Genomic DNA, 20,200 nt, shown 5'->3' with positions numbered 1-20,200 from the left:
CTCCCCTCGCAGTCCCGGCAGAGAAACCGGAAACCGAGGGCGGAAGGTCAAGCCACGACCAGCCCCAGCCCCAGCCGGAGAGAGAGGCCACGACAAGCCCGAGTCCAGCAGAGCGCGACGGCCCCACGAGCGCAGAGGAGGCAGGTTTAGGTGCTGGGAGCTTGGAGGGGTGGGGAGGAGGGCGCAGGGCCCCGGGAAGGGGAGCGGGGAGTGGGGGGCCCCGAGGGGGCCGAGGAAGCCCTCAGTGCGCCAGGAAGCCGGGCCCCCGGTGGCCCCAGATGAGACATGCTTCAAGTTTGAAAGGGCGGAGAGGAAGGCACCCCGGACGGGGCCCCGGAGTCCCCAGGATGCAGGAAGGGGCCAAGAGGATGGGGCGCGGAGGCCAGCTGCGGAGGGGTGGGGGATGGAGGGCAGGGGGAGGCGGGGTCGGGAGGGGCTTTGGGACCTTGGAAATGGGTCCCCTAGCGCTGCGCGCAGTCCCTCTGACACCTCCCGCTCTGTGTCCCGCGCAGGTTCTGTTCCCAGCCCGAGGCGCCTGGAGGAGCCAAAGCACCGGCCTAGATCGCCAGGGACGACGAGCGGCCCGCAACGCCGCGTTGACCTCCGGGAGGAGCGACCCACTTCCCCAAAGCGCCGCCGACGCCACTCCCCAGAAGCCTGGCTCTCCCTCCCGTGCCCGCTCTCGCGAGTCGTCAACCACCTGGGCGGGCTGGAGGTGGCCCTGGGCGAGCTTCGGGCCCCGGGGGGCGCCTTCCTCCCGGGGCCCGCCGGCGGCACGCAGCCCAGCGCCTCGCAGCGCGCCTGGCTCACCTGGCAGCTGGCGCACGCCGGGGCCGCCCTGCACTGGGCGCTGGCCACGCTCGACCACCTGCTGGCTGCGGGGCCCTGGCCCGCGGGCCCGCCGCCCTTTGCGCCCGCGGGCCCGCCGCCCTTTGCGCCCGCTCCTGGGCGGCCTTAGGTGCGCACGGGAGCCAGCACCCTCGCCTTGGAAAAGCTCGAACCCTCTGCCCCAGAGACGATCCCGGACTCTGCCCCGCAAACTCTACGGCGCCCTGCAGGACGGCGGCCTCCTGCGCTTGGACGCCGGGAGCTCCCCGGCAGCAGCAGAGCAGAAAGAAGCACGGCTCCGCCCCAGTTCCCCTCCCGGCAGTCTCCCTCCCGCCGGCTCACGGAGATAGATGGCTGCCTAGCTCCGGAAGCCTAGCTCTTGTTCCGGGCATCCTAAGGAAGACACGGTTTTTCCTTCCGGGGGCTCACCACATCTGGGACTTTGACCACTCGGGACCTCTCTCCCATTGAATGTTTGCGCGTTTTCTGGGAAAGTGAAATGCCTAACCTTCTTTTTGCTCTAACTCGCCACTTTGAATCTTCCCTGTTCGTCTCTTTAATCACCTAGCCTTGCTTCTCGTGTAAATAAGGCTCTCTCTAGCTGGGAATGCTGGACAAACTCCAATTGACCCCTTAATTTACAAGACACTGAGGGCTCCTTACCCAACCCCCTTCCGCAAGGAGTTGACCTGTGTAAGCAGCTACTCAGCATTTCAAGGGAGCCCAATCAACTGATAAGGTACTGGCACAAACAGTGTATCAAGTTCCCAGGATTTTTCTCAAAGAGATAACAACGTAAAGCCTTGAGTTGGTGTCCGGCATAGCACCTATATCTAAGTGTAATGAAGGATTTAGAGCCCTGCGCCTGGTACAAAGAACGGTTACATTTTGTAACCATTTGTCTTTTAAATTGTTTATCTCTCTGGAACCATTTGCTTCTTTTGATTCCTGCATGTTTTTACTTCTGTAGAATCCCTGCATTTGGGTTCCCCTCCCCTTCCTAAACCAAGCTATAAAAGTTAATCAAGCCCCTTCCTCGGGGCCGAGAGAATTTTGAGCGTTAGCCATTTCTTTGGCCGCCGGCTTAAATAAAGGACTCTTAATTTGTCTCAAAGTATGGCGTTTTCTCTAACTTCTGTGGGTATAACAAAAGGAAGGGGTGTGGGCTTTGGGGTCGGACCTGTGATTGTCCTTCTTTGAGCCGAGAGCGTTGAGAAGCCTACCCGGAGTGACACCCGGATAGAGGCCGAGCCATGTCGATTCGCGGAAGTGGGGGTTGGGGGCTTGGGGAGGTACCTCGCCATAGGTGATTTACAGGGGAAAGTGAAATGCCCCCGCCATGGGTCATTCGCGGTGGAAAGGAAAATGCCTGGTCCGTCAGCTTCTTCGTGTGTCCCAAGAAATGTCCTCAATGTTTCCAACCTCTGCCCCCAGGGTCAGGAAAATATTCCTGAGAGGGTTTGGTGAGCCTCTGGGATCTCTCCACCATTCCGTGTTTGCACCCTCGGCTTTGGCATGAATGAACTGCATCCACGTTTTTGGAAAACAGTCGTCAAGTGTTTAATGACCCTTGTGGCTACCTCTTCGAGTGGGGTGTGTTTGTGTTTGTGTGCGCCTGTGTGTCTGTGTGTGAGTGCGCGCGCGCGCGTTGTTCTGTGTGTGTGTGTGTGTGTGTGTGTGTGTGTGTGTGTGTGTGTGTATTCATGCCAGCGTCCTATGCCTTGTAACTGAAACCTGGGAGCTTCTCTCCCTAACCTGTGATGGAATACCTCGGCAACTTTGGAGAAGGAGGTGGAAGGGGAATGTCCCACTGGGTGTCTTGGAACGGTGGCTTGTTTCTTGGGAAGAGGTGGGATGGAGAGAATCCACCCGAGCTCTTCAGAAAGGATCTGCTCCTATGGGTGATAGGCAGCATGGGCTCAGGAGAGCAGGGAGAGTTAGGGGAGACACCCACGTGCCTGGAATAGTGGACGGCCATTTGAAGCAAACCTCAGATGGAGTGTCACATATCGAGGTGTTCGGTCAATCCTTGTGAAGCAGAGAGTGTTCCTAGGAATGCTATACTGTCATAGGAGTAATGTCTCTTTGAAGTTTTGTTTCCTGATTTAGTATTTCCTTCCCCTCCCGGTGCCTTGAAGTATAAATGACAATAAATATGATACATATTTACTGTGTGTGACGTCTTTATTAGGGAATTCACACAGTTATTGCCGCACATGCTTCCCTTGTCCATGTTGGGAGAAGTTTCAGGTCTACTAACATGAATATATTCAAGAGTACAGCATTACGTTCTGATCCACCGTACTCACTCATCCCTAGCACGTATATATATATATATGCTGTGTTTAAGAAAATCCTGGAGGAACTGAACAGCCTCTCTTTCTGATTTGTGAGGAAGAAAGGAAAGGAGAGGTATTTAAAATTTTTTTTTACCTTTTTAGGACTCTAATATCAGGAACAATTAAAGTCAGGACCATATCTGAGGCAGAGACAAAGCAATTGCCTACCCCTACAAAGGTGACAGTCAAAGAATACTCTGTCAGGAACACAGTGTAGGGGGCTGTGTCTTAAGTAGGTGAAGAGGAATTTCAAGCCATCAATTATTTTTCAATCTTCACTGAGTCCTTAGTTTAGTATTGCTGGATAACAAATTATCACCAGTTTTAGTGGATTAAAGTATCACAAACCTATTATCTCACAGATACTGTAACCTGGAAGTCTGTGTATGGCATGGTTAGGGTGATGGTTAATTTTATGTGTCAACTTGACTGGGCTAAAAGATGCCCAGAAAACTGGTGAAACATTATTTCTGGGTTTGTTAGTGTGTTTCTGGGAAAAGATAAGCATTTGAATTAGAAAACTGAGTAAAGAAGCCCCCACCAATGTGGGTGGCCACCACCTAATCCACTGAGGGCCTGATAGGACAAAAAGGAAGAGGAAGGGTGAATCCTCTCTTCTATTTTTTTTAATCTTTAACTTTTGTGGGTACATAGTAGGTGTGTATATTTATGGGGTACATGAAATAGTTTGATACAGGCAGGCAGTGTAATAATCACATCATGGAAAATGGGGTATCTATCCCCTCAAGCATTTATCTTCTGTGTTACAATCCAATTATACTTTGTTATTTTGAAATGTACAACTAAATTATTATTGGATATATACACCTGTAGTGCTATCAAATACTAGGTCTTATTCATTCTTTTCTTTTTTTAAAAAAACCCGTTAAGTATCCCTACTTCCCTCCCACCTTCTCTTTTTTCTTGAGCTGGGACATTCATCTCCTGCCCTTTGACATTGGAGCTCCTGGTTTTCTGGCCTTTGGACTCTGGACTTACATCATCCTTACCCCTCTCCACTCTTTTTCCAGTACCTTGCATAGCGCAGCACCTAAGCTGCACATATTCAATGAATGCAATTAATGCATGAAATGGCGCATTGAGGAATTATTTCTCCAAGTGATTGATTATTCTGGTGAAATATCTTCACCAAACCCGGGCTCTCACGGAGGAGTGGTGTGTTTACTTAACTTTCTGTTTCAGTTTTTCTTATTGTTCTTATATTATATATGAAAAGATTTATCGTATATCTCAAAATTAACGTCCTCTCCCTATAAAATAATGTTATTTGTTCGATCAGGCTTTTCTCCGTTCTGCTTCCAATTTCTCGCATCCCACCTTTCTGAAGTCCGCACTAAGCATTGTGATTCCCAGACTTCTAGCCGCTGGCCGCACTGACATGTATTCGGAAAAGCAATTCCAAATTCTGTAAAATATCTTCCGGCAGTGATGCGACCGGAACGCCGGCGGTGGGTTGTCAGGCCCAGGTCACTCCTGTAGTGCGTAACGGAACCGGGTTCCGGCTCGCTCTGATCGCATCACTCCTGCACCCTGCAAGTAACGCCCTCGCCATCTTCCACCTCCCGATCTAATTGTCGCAGAAGTCCCCGCACTTCCGCTGTACGGCTGGGTCTTTGCCAATATGGCCGCGCCCGTGCGCAATTAACGAAGGGCGCCGCCATCGCAGCTGCCGGACCCGCTAAGGCCGCCCTCCGGGTAGCCGCCATGTCGGTCTCCAGCGGCGACCAGATTCTGACAAAGCCAGAGACCGTGGACCGGAGGAGAAGTGCGGGAACGACCAAAGAGGCCGGGCGACCACTGGAGATGGCTGTGTCCGAGCCCGAGGCCAGCGCCGCGGTGAGAGCTGTGATGAGGCAGGGTGTTTTGACGGTCAGAGATGGTGTACTTGCGGGGCAGTGATTGGAGTAGTCTGTGACGATAGGTGATTTGGGAATTGGTGGAATCGATGCTAGATGGTCTCTTGGGAGGTCGGTGTTCTGAGTTATCTGTGGGGTTAATGATTTGGCTTTAGGATATCAGTATTTGGAGGGATCTGCAGAGACAATGATGGGGAGGCGTCTGTGGCAGTCACTGAATGTCAGAGTTTGGAAGGAGATCAGAAATGGAGGCTTTGTGATGTGTCAGAGATAGGGAAGGACCGTGGGGGTTGGCGGTTTGGGATGTCTATGGGAGCCAGCGATTATGGGTGCCTGTGGTGGTTAGAGCCTGGATTATCAAAGAGGGTCAGTGTTAGGATTTGGGAAATTCAGTGATTGGGAGCATCTGGGAGCATCAGAGATTGGGGCTTGGGAGCCAGTGACGTTGATGTCTGTGGAAGTTTGATTAGCAGTATCTTTGAGGGTCAGTGGGTAATGGAGGAATCGGGGGGCCAGTGAGGGGGGAATATGACTGTTGGAGTTTGGGGAGTCAATGTTGAGGTGTCTCTGGGGATGGTAGATGACTTGTATGTCATCTGGGGAGAAAAGGTAATTGGGGATGTATGCAGGTCAATAATTAAGTGGTGTCTAGCAGTAATAACTGTGCTTTGAGTAATGAGGTGATTAGTAGGAATTAATGATTGAAGATCCTCTATGATTCCGTGACTAGAAGCCTAAGGGGGTCAGGAGTTTGAGGGGATTGCTGCATTTAATGATTGAGGGTTCTTTGGTGGTCAGTGATTGGAGGTCTGTGGAAGTTAATGATTGTTCTGTGGAGAGTGATAGTTGGGAACTTGCAGAGATCCATAATTGGGAGAAGTTTGTGAAGGTTAGTGATTGGGGAGTATTTGGGCGTCAGTGATTGAAAACTTGCAGGAACAGTAGGAACAGACAGTCTGTAAGATGAGCATTTCTTTTATGCCAGGGAGTATTTTTTATTTTGTTTGTTGTTGTTTTGCAGTCCCTGCTTTGTCCTCAAAACCAGGGAATGTTTTAAATGCTGGAGAGACACCAGGAAACAAAACCAGAATCCCTCCCTCAATGACTTACATTCTAGAAATATGAAAGATATCATAAAATATAAACAAATAAAATTATTCCAGACACTAATAAGTGCTGAAGTAAGTAAAAGAGGATGATGTGGTACAGAGTGATTGAGGGTAGGGAGTGCATGACTTTAGCCAGATTAGTCATGGAAAGCTTTCCTTAGCAAATGACAGTTGGGTTGAGGCATAAATCATCACAAGGAGGCAGCCATGCAGAGATCTGAAGAAAGAGTGTTCCAGGAAGAAAAAAACATCAACTGCAAAGGACCTGAGGTAGGAGTGAACTTGGTGTGCTTAAAAAAGAGAAGGAAGATTAGTGCAGTTGGGGCACAGTCAGAGGGAAAGTAGAAAGCTGTGAATCATAGTGGTAGGAAGGTATCAGATAATGTAGGATTTTATTGGCTAGTGTAAGGATTTGGATTTTATTCTAGATGCAGTGAGAAGCCATTGAGTTTAAGCAGGAGAGTGATTTGTTATGACTGACACCTTGAAAAGATCACCATGGCTACCTCATGGAAGATTGACTGCAGAGGGGCAAGAGTAGGTAGGTATAGGGAGGTCAGTTAGGAACTTTTTGCAGTAGTCAAAGACAAGAGATTATGGTGATTTAGAATAGAGCTGTAGCAGCAAAATGAAATCAAATTCAGAATACATCTGGAGATAAGCAATAGAACTTATTAATGTACTGATATATGGAGTATGAGGGAAGAGAAGAATCGAGATTTACATCTAGACTTTTAACCTGAAGAACCGGATGGATAGTGATTCCATTTTCTGAATGGAAAGGGTTATGGTGGAAAAGACTAGATTTGGTGGATGGAAATGGGATCTGGGGTGATGTCAGTGGCTCTATTTTGGCCATGTCAAAATGCTCATTGCACATCTACCTAGAGATATTGGGTAGCCACTATATATATGAATCTGGAACTTAGGAAAGGGGTGAGCTAGGGAACCATTTTTGAAATGCATCACAATAAAGATGGTACTTAAAGCTTTAAGATTGGCTTGGGTCGCCTAGGAAGAGAAGACAGATAGGGAAGAGAAGAGAGCCAGGGACAGAGGGCTGGGTCACTCTGACATTTAAAAGTCTGGTAGAAGACAAAAAACAACAGAGAGAATAAGGGGTGCCCATTGAAGTAAGAGGAAAACTGTGCAAGGGAGTGTCAAAGTAGCATAGAGAAGAAAGCCTTTCAAGATAATAGAAGTAATGAATTGTCATATATGCTTTTGAGTCCTAAAGCAGGACTATAGATCATTTGATTTGGTCAGTATGTAGCTCAACGGTTATTTTGATTTATTAGAACTCCTTTATTGGAGTTAAGGGGATAATATCCTGTTAGAGTGAGTTGAAAGAATGAGAGGTAATGAAGTGGAAACAGCAAGTACAGGCAACAGTTATGAGGAGTTTTGCTGGTAAAGGAAGCAGAGAAATGGACATTGTATAGGATATGAAATCAAGAGGGGGTTTTCCTTAGATGAATGATATTAAGGCAACTCTGTGTATCAATAGGAATGATTCAAATAAAAGGGAGACATAGATGTTACAAAAGAGAAAGAGGTATTTGCAGGAGTGAAGTCTTTGGGACGGCAGTTGGGGATGGGATTGAGAGCACAAATGGAGAAACTGGCCTTAGGTGAGAGAAGGAAGACTTTCCATTTTAACAGAAGAGAAGGTATATTATATATGAGTTTGGAAACAGGTTGGTGGAATTGGTGGTAACAAGACAGGGTAATTCTTGTCCATTTGGATTTATTTTCTCTTGAAAGCATAAAGCAAATTCATCAGCCAAGAGTGGGAAAGGAGTTTAACTCTGAAAACTCTGGAGTTTTCAGAGTTAAAAAGGAGAATGTTTAAAATAATCATCTAGGAAAAAGGAAAGATGTATTTTCTAGGGTTAGGTAGTAGGACTACTGACAGGATTAGATGTCCATTTGGCATATGTGTTATAAATTTGAAGTTAGTCCACTCAGCACAGTTTGATTTTTCTCTTGCAATGTTCAGTTGCAAGGTTTCAGGCAGAGATTAAGAGGAGAGTTGGATTTAACCAAGGTTGAGGCTTTGATAGGTGAGTACAGTGGAGAAGAAGAGGAGCAAGGAAGTTAAAACTTTATAGTTTTCAATTGATTGTGTATGGTGCTAGAACAAGGAATCTGAACAAGAAAGAAAGGCTAGGTAAAGGTGGAAGATTGTGAAAAAGTGGTTAGGATCAGAGGGCTCAATAAGTTTGGAGAATTATTGGAGTGAAAGTACTAGAAAAAGTAGCAGGATAGGAAATGATGGTCAGAGGGTGGAATGTCTTGGAGATTTTTGCAGGTGGTATAGTGATGGCAAGGTGTAAGTGCAGATGATTGATGAATAGGTGGCTGAATTTGAGTGGAAGAAGAGGTTGTTGACCTCATGAAAAAGAGAGGCAAGGGTGTTGAATGGCTCTTCCACATTGATACGGAGGTAGTGCAGCATTATGGCAGGAATTTAGCTGGTGCTAAAGTTTTCAGTGAATGGGGTGGGATGACTGCAGAACAGAGTTAACATAGAAGTGAAAAACTGCTATCCTTAGACAGGCCTGCTGCAAGGTCTGCTTTTTGCTGGCATCTGGGAAATTAGATTTCAGGAAGGATCCCACCATTCCCGGAACTGATTAAGAGTAGTTCCCAGTGCTTAAAGAATACACAGTGTGGTTTATGCTGAACACCTGCTTTCTTCTGGGAGTCTGGAATTTTTGTACATGCAGGCAGAGTGCCTACCTGACCAGCCCCCAGTGAAACCCTTAGGCAGTACTGGTCTCTAATGAGCTTCCCTAGTAGACAACATTTCATACATGTTATTATAACTCATTTCCAGTTAAATTAAGCATGTTTTATATGACTTCACTGGGAGAGGACTCATGGATGCTAGTGCCTGGTGTCCTCTGGACTTTACCTCATGCTGATTAACTGACTTTGTACACTTTTGCTACAATAAATAATAGCTATGAGTACAATTATGTACTGAGTCATGTGAGTCCTCTTAGCAAATCACTGGACCCAGAAGGGTTAATGGCTGAAAACCTGGTGATACTATAAATAAGCTATGAATTTTGAAAGAAGAATGAGAAATTGTTGAAAGTCATCATTTACCTCATCTTTAGACCCTGAGGTACACGGGTCATGGCAGGGAGGTGGGTGGTGCAGGAAAGACAGCCTCCACTCCTCTGAGGCTCCTGTAAGGAAGCAGGATCCTCAGGAGACAGGTAGATTTCAGGTAAAGCATGCAAATGAAGGGAGTGGCTAAAGAGGTTGAGGGAGGAGTGGAATTTGCTGGCATAGTTTCTATAAAGGCCACTGCTTGAGAATTCTATTGGTGTCAGTGATTGGGGATTGATAAGATGAGGGAATTGGGGTAATGGGGGATAGATTACCATGTGTCCTGTGGGTATCATTGGTTGAGGAACCTGTGAGAATATGTGATTGGAGTGTCTGTGGGGGCAAGTGACTGGGGAGATCTGCTGCTGCTACTGATTGGGAGGTCTGCTTTACCCAGTCATTTTGGAACTATAGGCCCAGTAATTAGGCAAGGCTGTCTGTATCAGCTCAGTGATTGGAAGGCCAGTGACAATCAATGATGGGAGATTATTGGTAGTCAGTGACTAGAGGTCTGTGGGGTTAAATTGATGACTTTTGCAGGTAATTGAATGGTGGTCTGGCCAGGCACAGTGGCTGACATCTGTAATCTCAGCACTTTGGGAAGCTGAGGTGGAAGGATTGCTTGAGCCCAGGAGTTTGAGCCCAGCCTGGGCAACATAGCGAGAACCTGTCTCTACAAAAAAATTTAAAAGTCAGTCAGGCATGGGTGGTGCATGCCTGTAGTCCCAGCCACTTGGGAGGCTGAGGTGGGAGAATTGCTTGAGTCCAGGAATTCAAGGTGTCGGTGAGCTATGATTACGCTATTGCACTTCGGCCTGGGCAACAGAGTAAGACTTTATCTGCCCCCCCACCGCACTGCAAAAAAAAGAAGGAAAAAAAATTTGGTTGTCTGTAAGGATAAGGGATTATCTTTAAATGTTAGACAAACATGTTTGAATGTATATTTATTAGTATCAAAATTCTCCAATAGCTGTGCCATCCTCCCCCACCTGCCTAATAAGAGGACGTCAACATACTTTAATTTCTTCCCTACTCTCACCCCCCTAGTTAGGGTTCTGCTTATTTTTTAATATCATACCTCTTGATTTTAAGGATATTTTCATAACAGTTGTACAAGCACATTATCAAGTTACTTAGATTTAACTAGACATTTTACTGGTTGTATTTTTCATAGCTCTCTCTTGCATATTAAGTCTTTCCCAATTTTGAAATCTTTATTCTGATCCATTTTTACTTCTTTTAAAAATCATTCATTCTCTTTTTCTGATTCTTTTCCTCTTTCTCCTCCCCTTCCCCCTTCCTCTATTTCTCCCCAACTTTCTCCTTTATTTCTAAAGAACATTGGTAGTGTACTTTTGGCATTCTTACATGCCTAAAATATCTTACTTTTGCTGCCAAACATAAATGACTTTTTTTTTTTGAGATGGAGTCTCTGTTGCCTAGGCTGGAGAGCAATGGCTTGACGTTGGCTCACTGTAACCTCCACCTCCTGGGTTCAAGCAGTTCTCCTCCCTCTGCCTCCCAAGTAGCCGGAATTACAGGTGCCTGCCACCATGCCTGGCTCATTTTTGTATTTTTAATAGAGACCATGTTGGCCAGGCTGGTCTCAAACTCCTGACCTCACATGATCCACCTGCCTTGGCCTCCCAAATTGCTGGGACTACAGGCATGAGCCACTGCACCTGGCCCATAAATGATTTTTTTGACTGGTTATAAAAATCAAGGGTCTCAATTCTTCTACCTCAGAACTATAAATACTGCTCAATAGCCTTTTAGCATCCCCTGTTATAGAAGAGAAGACAAAGATTGATTCTGTTCCTTTTTTCTTTTTTCTTTTTTCTTTTTTTTTTGGCTGTTTTTCTTTCCGATATGCACGTGATTCTATCCTCTTGAATAAAGAAATTCACAATAGGGACATTTCTGTTTGCCGAGACAGGGTCTCACTCTCTCAGCCAGGCTGGAGTGCAGTGGTGTGATCTCAGCTCCCTGTAGCCTTGACCTCCTGGGCTCAGGGTGATCCTCCTGCTTCAGCCTCCTGAGTAGCTGGAACTACAGGCATGCACCACCATGCCCAGCTAAGTTTTGTATTTTCTTGTAGAGATGGAGTTTTGCCATGTTGCCCAGGCTGGTCTCAAACTCCTGAGCTCAAGCAATCCTCCTGCTTTAGCCTCCCAAAGTGCTGGGATTACAGGCATGAGCCACTGTGCCTAGCTCAGTAGGGGCATTTCTTAATATGGTTTTTGTTTCTCAAAATAATGAAAAACTGAGTAGAGAATAGGTATCCTTTATAATATCATAATCAACAGTGAGTAGTCAAGGTAAGAACAAATTATTATCTTGTCCAAATTGCTCACCAAATGTGGATAACATTAGCGTGAACAGGAATATGCTATCACAGGTATCAGTAACATTCAAACATGTGACTATGGCCTTTACACAGAAGGAATGGAAGCAACTGGATCCTGCTCAGAGGAACCTGTATAATGATGTGATGCTGGAGAACTACAGCAACCAAGCCTCAATGGGTAAGAACAATTCCTTTGTAATTCAAAATGTGTCCACTGTGATACCTTCTCTCTGGAGTCCTTGATAAGTTTGGCCTTCATTTTTGTGGGTCAAAGGGGTTTCTTCTCTTTTGGGTACTAGGCAGGATATTTGTGCCCCTGCCTCCAAAATGGAAGATCTATTTAGTTGACCTGGCATTCACATTGTGAAACTCCAGAAGCCATGTATTCTTTAGGCCATGAAGTACAAATGCTGGGGCTTCATTTCTGGGATGGTTGTTCTAACACTCAGTTTCTGCTATTTCTCATGAGCAGGGTGTCAAGCTCCCAAACCAGACATGATCTCCAAGTTGGAAAAAGGAGAAGCACCATGGTTGGGGAAGGGGAAAAGACCCAGTCAAGGTTGTCCAAGTAAAATAGCAAGATCCAAGCAAAAAGAAACTGATGGAAGTAAGTTGTAACTTTGAAATTTTTCAGCGAATAATTTATTCTGAAATTCTTCTTAAAGGTCCTAGACTTTTCTTTCTTAACTAGAAAATAGCAGTAGAAAAAATCAGGATTTCCTGAGGAAAGAATATTTCAAACTACAAAGATTCTGTAACCTGAGAGATTCTAATATCTCTTCCTTTTATGAACTTGTTCACATGAGAGGTTCTTTGTGAGGTTCGCTATAGTAGTGAGCTAGTGTTAACCACGGGAGTTTGGTTATATCACCGGTATCAGTCAGTTTCCACTCAGTTTTGCTCCATGAAGGAATAAGCCCCTGAAATCTTAGTTACTTACAAAAAGAAAAATTGATTGCTTGCTCAAGCCACAGCCCTATTCCATATTATCTTTATTTGGGGACCTATGCTGAAAGAGCATTCTCCATTTAGCAAATTCTGGTCTCACGGCAGAGGCAAAAAAAAAAAAAAGGGTGAGGGGAACCACATGGTAACTCTTAAATAAGTCACTCTTGGAAGTTGTAGGTATCCCTTTCAGCTCATATTTTATTGGTCAAAGCAGGCCATCTGGCCACTCCTGAGTTCAACATGGTAGGAATGTATAATCCTTCCACTGGGAAGGGTGCTATAATTCCAAAAGGCTATGCATTTGGAAGGGGCTGGGAGGTATAATCTTGCCACAGGAAGCAATAATACTATCTGTCACACCACTCAGGTTGTGGTAGGATAAAAGGTGAAAATCAAGGCTCCGAAACTTGGTACCAGCCCCTCAGATGCCTAACTGACCCTTCCATATAGGCACATATCCTTATTCCTGTGCTCAATTGCTCAATCTTCAGAAGGAGCAGTGACCCTCTTAGCTGTTCTTGATCCCACTCCTGCTTACCTTATATAAATCAGTGCTTTTTAAAAAAAGCATCCTCCCTTTTCCTAATATCCTTAGCCTTTCTCCTTTTCTCCACCCATACTCCGAGACCCTAGGGTATCAAATTTTCTCGTATGTATTTGGACATTCTTAGATCTGCCCTCTTTCCAAATCTCTTGGCATGATGCTCCTGCCCTGAGTTATTTCCGTTTCTCTCCTTTCACTATGAAATTCTCTAGACCCGTGCTCTATAGCACATCATCATTTCCATTTTCTCCTTAACCCCTGTAGTCAAATCCCACAGAATTCATGCCTCTATCTAAATTTCTGACTTTAAGGTCACCACTGCTTACTTTTCAGTGCATACTTTAATCGTTTTTGTTAGCTTGAAGTTCTCACTTACCCAGTTTGAACTGTACAACTTGAATCAGATCTTATCCTCTAAGTGCTTCTTTATCATTTACTTACTAGCTTCTCTTCCTTCTCATTTTGCTGAGGTGTCCCTAAGGTTTTGTCTTCTACCATCTGTTCTTCTTTAAAATTGTATTGATTATTCATTGTGCAAATAAAAGCTATTTATTCTACACTTGTGACTTCCAAATGGACATCTCCAGTTCCTTTGTCTTATACTCATATTTGACCTACTTACACAACAGCTTATTCTTACGATATCAGAAATGGAAAGCTTTGTCTTTCTCTCTAAATTAGAGGTTCTTTTCATCTTCCCTGTTTTTATCAGGGTGTGCTCTGATTATAGGACTGTCTCCCATAGACTTACTATCCTGTCTTCAGTTTCTGGTTCTTTTTCTCAATTTTCAGTGTCATCACACAAATCACGTTCATATTATCTCATACTTAATTTTTCCAATTCTTAGGTAAATTTGCTAAATCCACTTTTTTTCCTAATTTTTTCTCTTTTTTTTTCATAGAGACAGGGTCTTGCTATGTTGCCTAGGCTGGTCTTGAACTGCTGGTCTCAAGCAGTTCTCCCTCCTCAGCTTCCCAGTGTTGGGATTACAGGTGTGAGCCACCATGCCCAGCTTTAATTGATCTTAGATGTTACCACCAAACATTAAAATATTCAGTTATTATTTATGTTACCATAGTCCCCAAATTATTAATAGCAGAATATCTGCTATGTCTTTTAAGTTTCTTTTGACCCCAAATTGTCCAAGACTGTATGAATTCCCTGAGACCAGAGGAACAAGTCTTTCAAATAACAAATGAAGAGACTAAATGGAGTTTCTGATTCATCCATAAATGGCTCCAGTTTTGGCTATCCTTACTTTTCTTGTTGACATTTTAATTTACAGCTAAAAAACAATCCTGAGTCATTTAATACATCTTTATCATTGCTACAATGACTCTCTTCTTGGTTCAGGTTCTTTTTTTTTTTTAGACAGAGTCTGGCTCTGTAGCCCAGGATGGAGTGCAGTGGCATAATCTCGGCTCACTGCAAGCTCCTCCTCCCGGGTTCACACCATTCTTCTGCCTCAGCCTCCCAAGTAGCTGGGACTACAGGTGCCCACCACCACGCCCAGCTAATTTTTTTGTATTTTTGGTAGAGACGGGGTTTCACCGTGTTAGCTAGGATGGTCTCGATTCCTGACCTCGTGATCCACCCGCCTCGGCCTCCCAAAGTGCTGGGATTACAGGCTGAAGCCACTGCGCCCGGCCAGTTCAGGTTCTTATATACTACTTAGGAGGCTCTTCAAAGAAGGACTGTTCTATTCTCTCCAATAATTTGCTGGGCCAAGTGAGCTCCGTATTTGTTTCTGAAGTTACAGTTGTTTTAGCTTAGCATTTATGTTTTAGTTACTGTCTCAAATTCAAGAAAAACTTCCAGCCTTAGTCAATTGCTTTTCCAGACCCAACTCTTCTCTGGTATTACCATACTACTATACCAATTTACTTGTTCAAATTCTCCTCCTTTCCTTCATGGTGATATTTTCTTGTACTATCTTATATCTTTTCCTGATGGCAGATATCAGTTGGGACCAGTCGAATTCATCATTGTAGAGGTTCTTATAATATTACATGTCAAGGGGAAAGTTTTCAGTTTTGATTCCTTTCTTTCCAGAAGGAAATTTTTCCTCAATGTTTTCCATCATCCTTGGGCATTGAAAGACACAGCCTTGTCATGGTACCTAAAAGTTTATTGTACTCTCTGCATGACTTAAAATTTCCTAAATGAAAAAGCAGCCAGCAACTGCACTTCTCTAGACTCCCTAATATATATATAGATATATATCTGTCTATATATATAGAGATATGTATCTGTCTATATATATGTTTTATTTTTCAAAAACTGATCTTCTGCAACATGGGAATTAATCTCTCTAATGTCCTTTATAAAAGTAATAATATTTCCTTTCTATCCATTCAGATACCATAACTCTTTTCGGATTGAGTCCAGTTTTCACTTTCTCAGTGTAATGTTTCTTTACCATCAAGGTGGCTATTCACTTCCTGCTTCTTTCTCTCTGAAGTCATGGGGATTTTTATATCTGCTTCTCTCTAAGAGTGTTTAATTCTCACTCTGAAGCTTTTTCTGCTATTTCATGCATATAGCATGTAGCTGAAAAATAACACCCCTAAATGGTGGCCCCAGCTCTTAAGATTATAGGTTTTTATACATGTAGTATCCATAGCTAGCTAACAGAAGTCTATAAATTTCAATTTCAGGTTCTTAGGCAAAAGAATATTATTGCACTACCTGGTGTTTACCACTGTCCAATCAATTGTTTTTAGCCAGAATTTGGATTATGTAGTACAAACATAGTGGCCCACAGCTTTCAGTGTGGGTAATGGTCTCAGAGAAGGGAAGCAGGGATTAAGGAGACATCTCAAAATGTGTAAGTTTATAATGTATGGCAGAAAGAATGTGAGCAACCACTTAGAGCTGGGAATAAACTTAAAATTTAAAATTGACAATTAGAATGACCTGAAAAGAACAAATATATATTCCATAGCAAACTATTGGAAAACAAAACAAGCTTGGATGTACACTACAAATCAGATTGAGTAAAGTTTGTTTGCTACGCTAATTACTATGAATTTTATCATTTGATGAAAGCATCAGGTAATTTAGAGAAACTAGTGATTTTTAAAGTACAAGAATATCATTTTAGGGGTCATTTCAGCAGTAGCAATGGAAAGGAAAAGATATATCAGCAGGAAAAGATCTAAGCACTGCAAGAAAAATTCACCATGAGTAGTATAAAGTGGATAACCTTTCCTATTTATTCTCTCAGCCACTTATCGGCCCATCAGTACTTCTTGATGGACTCACTTTATTTTTCTTTTCTGGCTCTTTTGGATATAACAACAAAAGTTTATGTTAGCTAGCTTCAGTAAATACAGGAATTTGTGATAAGGACATGGGTACATCTCTTACAAGCTAAGGGCAAGATAGTTCAGCCAGTCCTCACCAGGGACTAGAAATAGGAACTAGGAAGGAACTAGGAAGCCACTGGGAATTGAAATTGTGCAAGTGATCTCTTTAAAGACACAGTTCTTATGTCTCTGCTTTTCTGTGTGTGGATGTTTCATACTTTGACCTGACAAGCTTTCTGTTTACGTAGAGAAAATATGGCTTACTAGTACCTGCTGTATATAATTTCTAAATTTAAGTACCAAGTGGAGACTAACTGGAGTCCAATTTGTTAGAAGAAAGAATCTTGTTGGACATCTTGGTTTGAGTCAGATTTGTCTCCAACTGTGCCCATGGAGAATTGGGGTAATATAGTATAGGCTGCAGGAGCAATATACTATGGCCAGCTTGGGAGTTATCAGAACTGGGCAGCTTGGGCTTATAAGAAACCTCAAAAAGTATCAGCTACAATCATAAGCTCTTTTAACTCCATCTGTTCCCTGTTCATTTCTCCCTGTGTTTATTTCATCTTCTGTCCCAGGTGGCACACTCATATTTTTAAGCAGCAAAAACTTTAAAAAATCACTATTGTCACTTTTCCCACCTCTTTTTACTACAACATTTTCCCCCTCAAGTCCATTCACCCTAGTTGTCTCATTCACATTGGTATACCAGGATTGAATAAAAATTTAACCCTACAACAGGTCATTTCTTTACAAGTTTTATTCCAAAATATAAGAGTACAAAGATTCACAAGAATATCTCACTGAATTCCATTTTAGAAGTCCAGCAAGATGATGACCAGCTTGAAAATAACCAGAAATCTCAAAACAAACTCCTCAGGGAAGTTGTAGTCAAGAAGAAAACTCAAGCTAAGAAGAATGGCAGTGACTGTGGTTCACTGGGGAAAAAATATAATTTGCATACAAAACATGTTCCTTCAAAGAAAAGGCTTCTTAAATTTGAGTCACGTGGAAAAATTTTGAAACAGAATTTAGATTTACCTGATCACTCAAGAAACTGTGTAAAAGGGAAATCTGATGCAGCTAAAGAACACAAGAAGTCATTCAACCATAGCTTATCTGATACAAGGAAAGGCAAAAAGCAAACTGGAAAGAAACATGAGAAATTATCCAACCATAGCTCATCTGATAAGTGTAACAAAACTGGCAAAAAACATGACAAATTATGCTGTCATAGCTCATCCCATATTAAACAGGACAAAATTCAAACTGGAGAGAAACATGAGAAATCATCCAGCCTCAGCTCATCTACTAAGCATGAAAAACCTCAAGTTTGTGTGAAACCCTATGAATGTAATCAATGTGGAAAGGTTCTCAGCCATAAACAAGGACTCATTGACCATCAGAGAGTTCATACTGGGGAGAAACCATATGAATGTAATGAATGTGGGATAGCCTTTAGCCAAAAGTCACACCTTGTTGTACATCAGAGAACTCACACCGGAGAAAAACCATATGAATGTATTCAGTGTGGCAAAGCCCATGGTCATAAACATGCACTCACTGACCATCTAAGAATTCATACTGGAGAAAAGCCCTATGAATGTGCTGAATGTGGGAAAACCTTCAGACACAGCTCAAACCTTATTCAACATGTGAGATCTCACACAGGTGAGAAGCCATATGAATGTAAGGAATGTGGGAAGTCCTTTAGGTATAACTCATCTCTTACCGAACATGTGAGAACACATACAGGTGAAATACCATATGAATGCAATGAATGTGGAAAAGCCTTTAAGTATAGCTCATCCCTTACTAAACACATGAGAATTCATACAGGTGAGAAACCCTTTGAATGTAATGAATGTGGGAAAGCTTTCAGCAAGAAGTCACACCTCATTATACATCAAAGAACTCATACTAAGGAGAAACCATATAAATGTAATGAGTGTGGAAAAGCCTTTGGACATAGCTCATCTCTTACTTACCATATGAGAACTCATACAGGTGAAAGTCCCTTTGAATGTAATCAATGTGGGAAAGGCTTTAAACAAATTGAAGGCCTTACTCAACATCAGAGAATTCATACTGGAGAGAAACCGTATGAGTGTAATGAATGTGGGAAAGCCTTTAGCCAAAAGTCTCACCTCATTGTACATCAGAGAACTCATACTGGAGAGAAACCTTATGAATGTAACGAATGTGAAAAAGCCTTTAATGCAAAGTCACAGCTTGTTATACATCAGCGATCCCACACTGGAGAAAAACCCTATGAATGTAATGAATGCGGGAAAACTTTCAAACAAAATGCATCCCTAACCAAACATGTGAAAACTCATTCAGAAGAGAAATCTCATGAGTGTAGTTAATGTGGGAAATCTGTTAACTAAATTTAAGGTTTTGTTGAACCTTGGAAATATGCTGAATTTAAAGAGTGTTAGAAAGCCTTTAGCAAGATGTCACACCCTGTTGTACATGAGAAACTTTGAAAATGGATCTTCATATAGAATCAGTGGATGGAAACAAGGGTTTAAACTTGATACAAAACCTTTTATAAAAAATATTGTTTTAACAATGCTCAATTATTATAAATGATCTACATGTTCAGATTGAAATTGAAAGCTTTAAAAATTGTGAATAATTTGAATATTCAAAGCAATGGAGAAACAAGTTATATATGCTGACAGTTCCTGTGTTTCTTCTTGTTTTGTACCTAAGCACCATATATTAGAGTTGAATTTGCATATCTGTTTATTGCCTTATGTAAATGAGTGTGGCCATTTGTATAAGCCTCTTTGACATTTTCACCCAGCTCTTTCTTAATGTCTGTGTTGGCTTCTGCATCAGCAGAAATCTTTTTAAAAGGGTTGTTATATATGTAAAAACTGTTAACAGGAAAATGAGAGAAAATAAAGCAACTGAGGATACAAATGTGCTGGTAGGGAGTGATATTCAAGATATATTGTGAAGTGTGAAAAATTAGGTTGCTGAACCATGTATATAGTATGTTTCCCTTTGTGTACAAAAGGGTATGTTTGTTTAACCTCTGTCTCTTATCTCTGTATGTGTATGTATCTTTGTATGCATATATACATGTATTTGTATGTGCATAGACTTTGAAAAAATACAGAATAAACTCCATGGTGGTTGCCATTGGGCACAGGAGTATAGGATTGGGGTCTAGGATAGGAGCAAGACTTCCTTGTATATTTGGATTTTTAAATCATGCACATGTATTATTTTTATAATTAAAATATTTTAATATGCATAAATCAACATTATTTAAGGTTGTCACTGAGCCCCTCCACAATGTTGTTTGACAGAGTTAAAATATTTTTATGCTTATTCATGAATGATGATGTATCTAAAGTATATAGTATGAAACTTGATGTTGAATTCATAAAGACTTTTTCTATCAAACACAAGTTCTTTCATTAACATAGTGAATTATAACACCACTGTTTCTATATTTGCCATTTTTTGATGTTGAATTGTGATTGCAGGTGAATGAAAGTGATTTTCTGAATAATCACCCCGTTTTATCTCATATTCAAAGAACTAGCACACAAACACCTCAATCAGGGAATTCAAATGAAACAAATGTCACCCCTCCTTGTTCTCGCTCAATATTGGGCATTATTTACTGGATCACTGTACTCTTTCTGAGTGAACCCAGAGTTGGCCTCAGAATCATTGTGCAGCGTGCATTCCAGAAGGTACTATGCATCAACTTGGACTGTCACAGGAGACCTATTTGCCATTGCACACCTGGATTTTTT

At 42.7% G+C, this 20,200-nt stretch overlaps 2 protein-coding genes across 7 annotated transcripts in view; both read left to right on the top strand.

Moving 5' to 3' along the window:
* The first annotated feature begins 4,744 nt into the window (after positions 1–4,744).
* On the top strand, positions 4,745–19,841 carry ZFP37 (ZFP37 zinc finger protein). Of its 5 annotated transcripts, none has more exons than XM_054500886.2 (4): positions 4,745–5,024; positions 11,714–11,798; positions 12,093–12,227; positions 17,241–19,841. In XM_054500886.2, exons 1-4 carry the CDS (start codon positions 4,893–4,895, stop codon positions 18,788–18,790), a joined length of 1,902 nt encoding a protein of 633 aa, XP_054356861.1. In that variant the 5' UTR covers positions 4,745–4,892; the 3' UTR covers positions 18,791–19,841. The 5 variants fall into 5 exon arrangements, with proteins under 5 accessions (XP_054356861.1, XP_054356862.1, XP_054356860.1 ...); XM_054500887.2 differs by having other exon boundaries at positions 4,774–5,024; positions 11,717–11,798; XM_054500885.2 differs by having other exon boundaries at positions 4,817–5,024; positions 11,672–11,798.
* ZNF883 (zinc finger protein 883) overlaps positions 12,121–20,200 on the top strand; it is a 61,325-nt gene continuing 53,245 nt past the window's right edge. Inside the window, exon 1 of one of the 2 annotated variants that reach the window (XM_063649801.1) lies at positions 12,121–12,227. The gene's annotated coding sequence lies outside the window, so the exon portion shown is untranslated. The remainder of the gene's footprint in view (positions 12,228–20,200) is intronic. The other variant, XM_054500889.2, reaches the window with a different exon arrangement.

This window comes from Pongo pygmaeus, chromosome 13 (assembly GCF_028885625.2).
Source record: "Pongo pygmaeus isolate AG05252 chromosome 13, NHGRI_mPonPyg2-v2.0_pri, whole genome shotgun sequence".
Taxonomy (NCBI): Eukaryota; Metazoa; Chordata; class Mammalia; order Primates; family Hominidae; genus Pongo; species Pongo pygmaeus.
The sequence above is the reverse complement of the archived record's forward strand: the minus strand, read 5'-3'. Positions and strand labels throughout refer to the sequence as shown.

Excerpts from the sequence above, each read along its gene's own strand:
- ZFP37 (XM_054500885.2), top strand. The coding sequence starts at position 4,893 with ATGTCGGTCTCCAGCGGCGACCAGATTCTGACAAAGCCAGAGACCGTG. Across the intron at positions 5,025-11,671 it reads AGCCCGAGGCCAGCGCCGCG|GTATCAGTAACATTCAAACA; the intron begins GTGAGAGCTGTG and ends ATGCTATCACAG. Across the intron at positions 12,228-17,240 it reads GCAAAAAGAAACTGATGGAA|AAGTCCAGCAAGATGATGAC; the intron begins GTAAGTTGTAAC and ends ATTCCATTTTAG.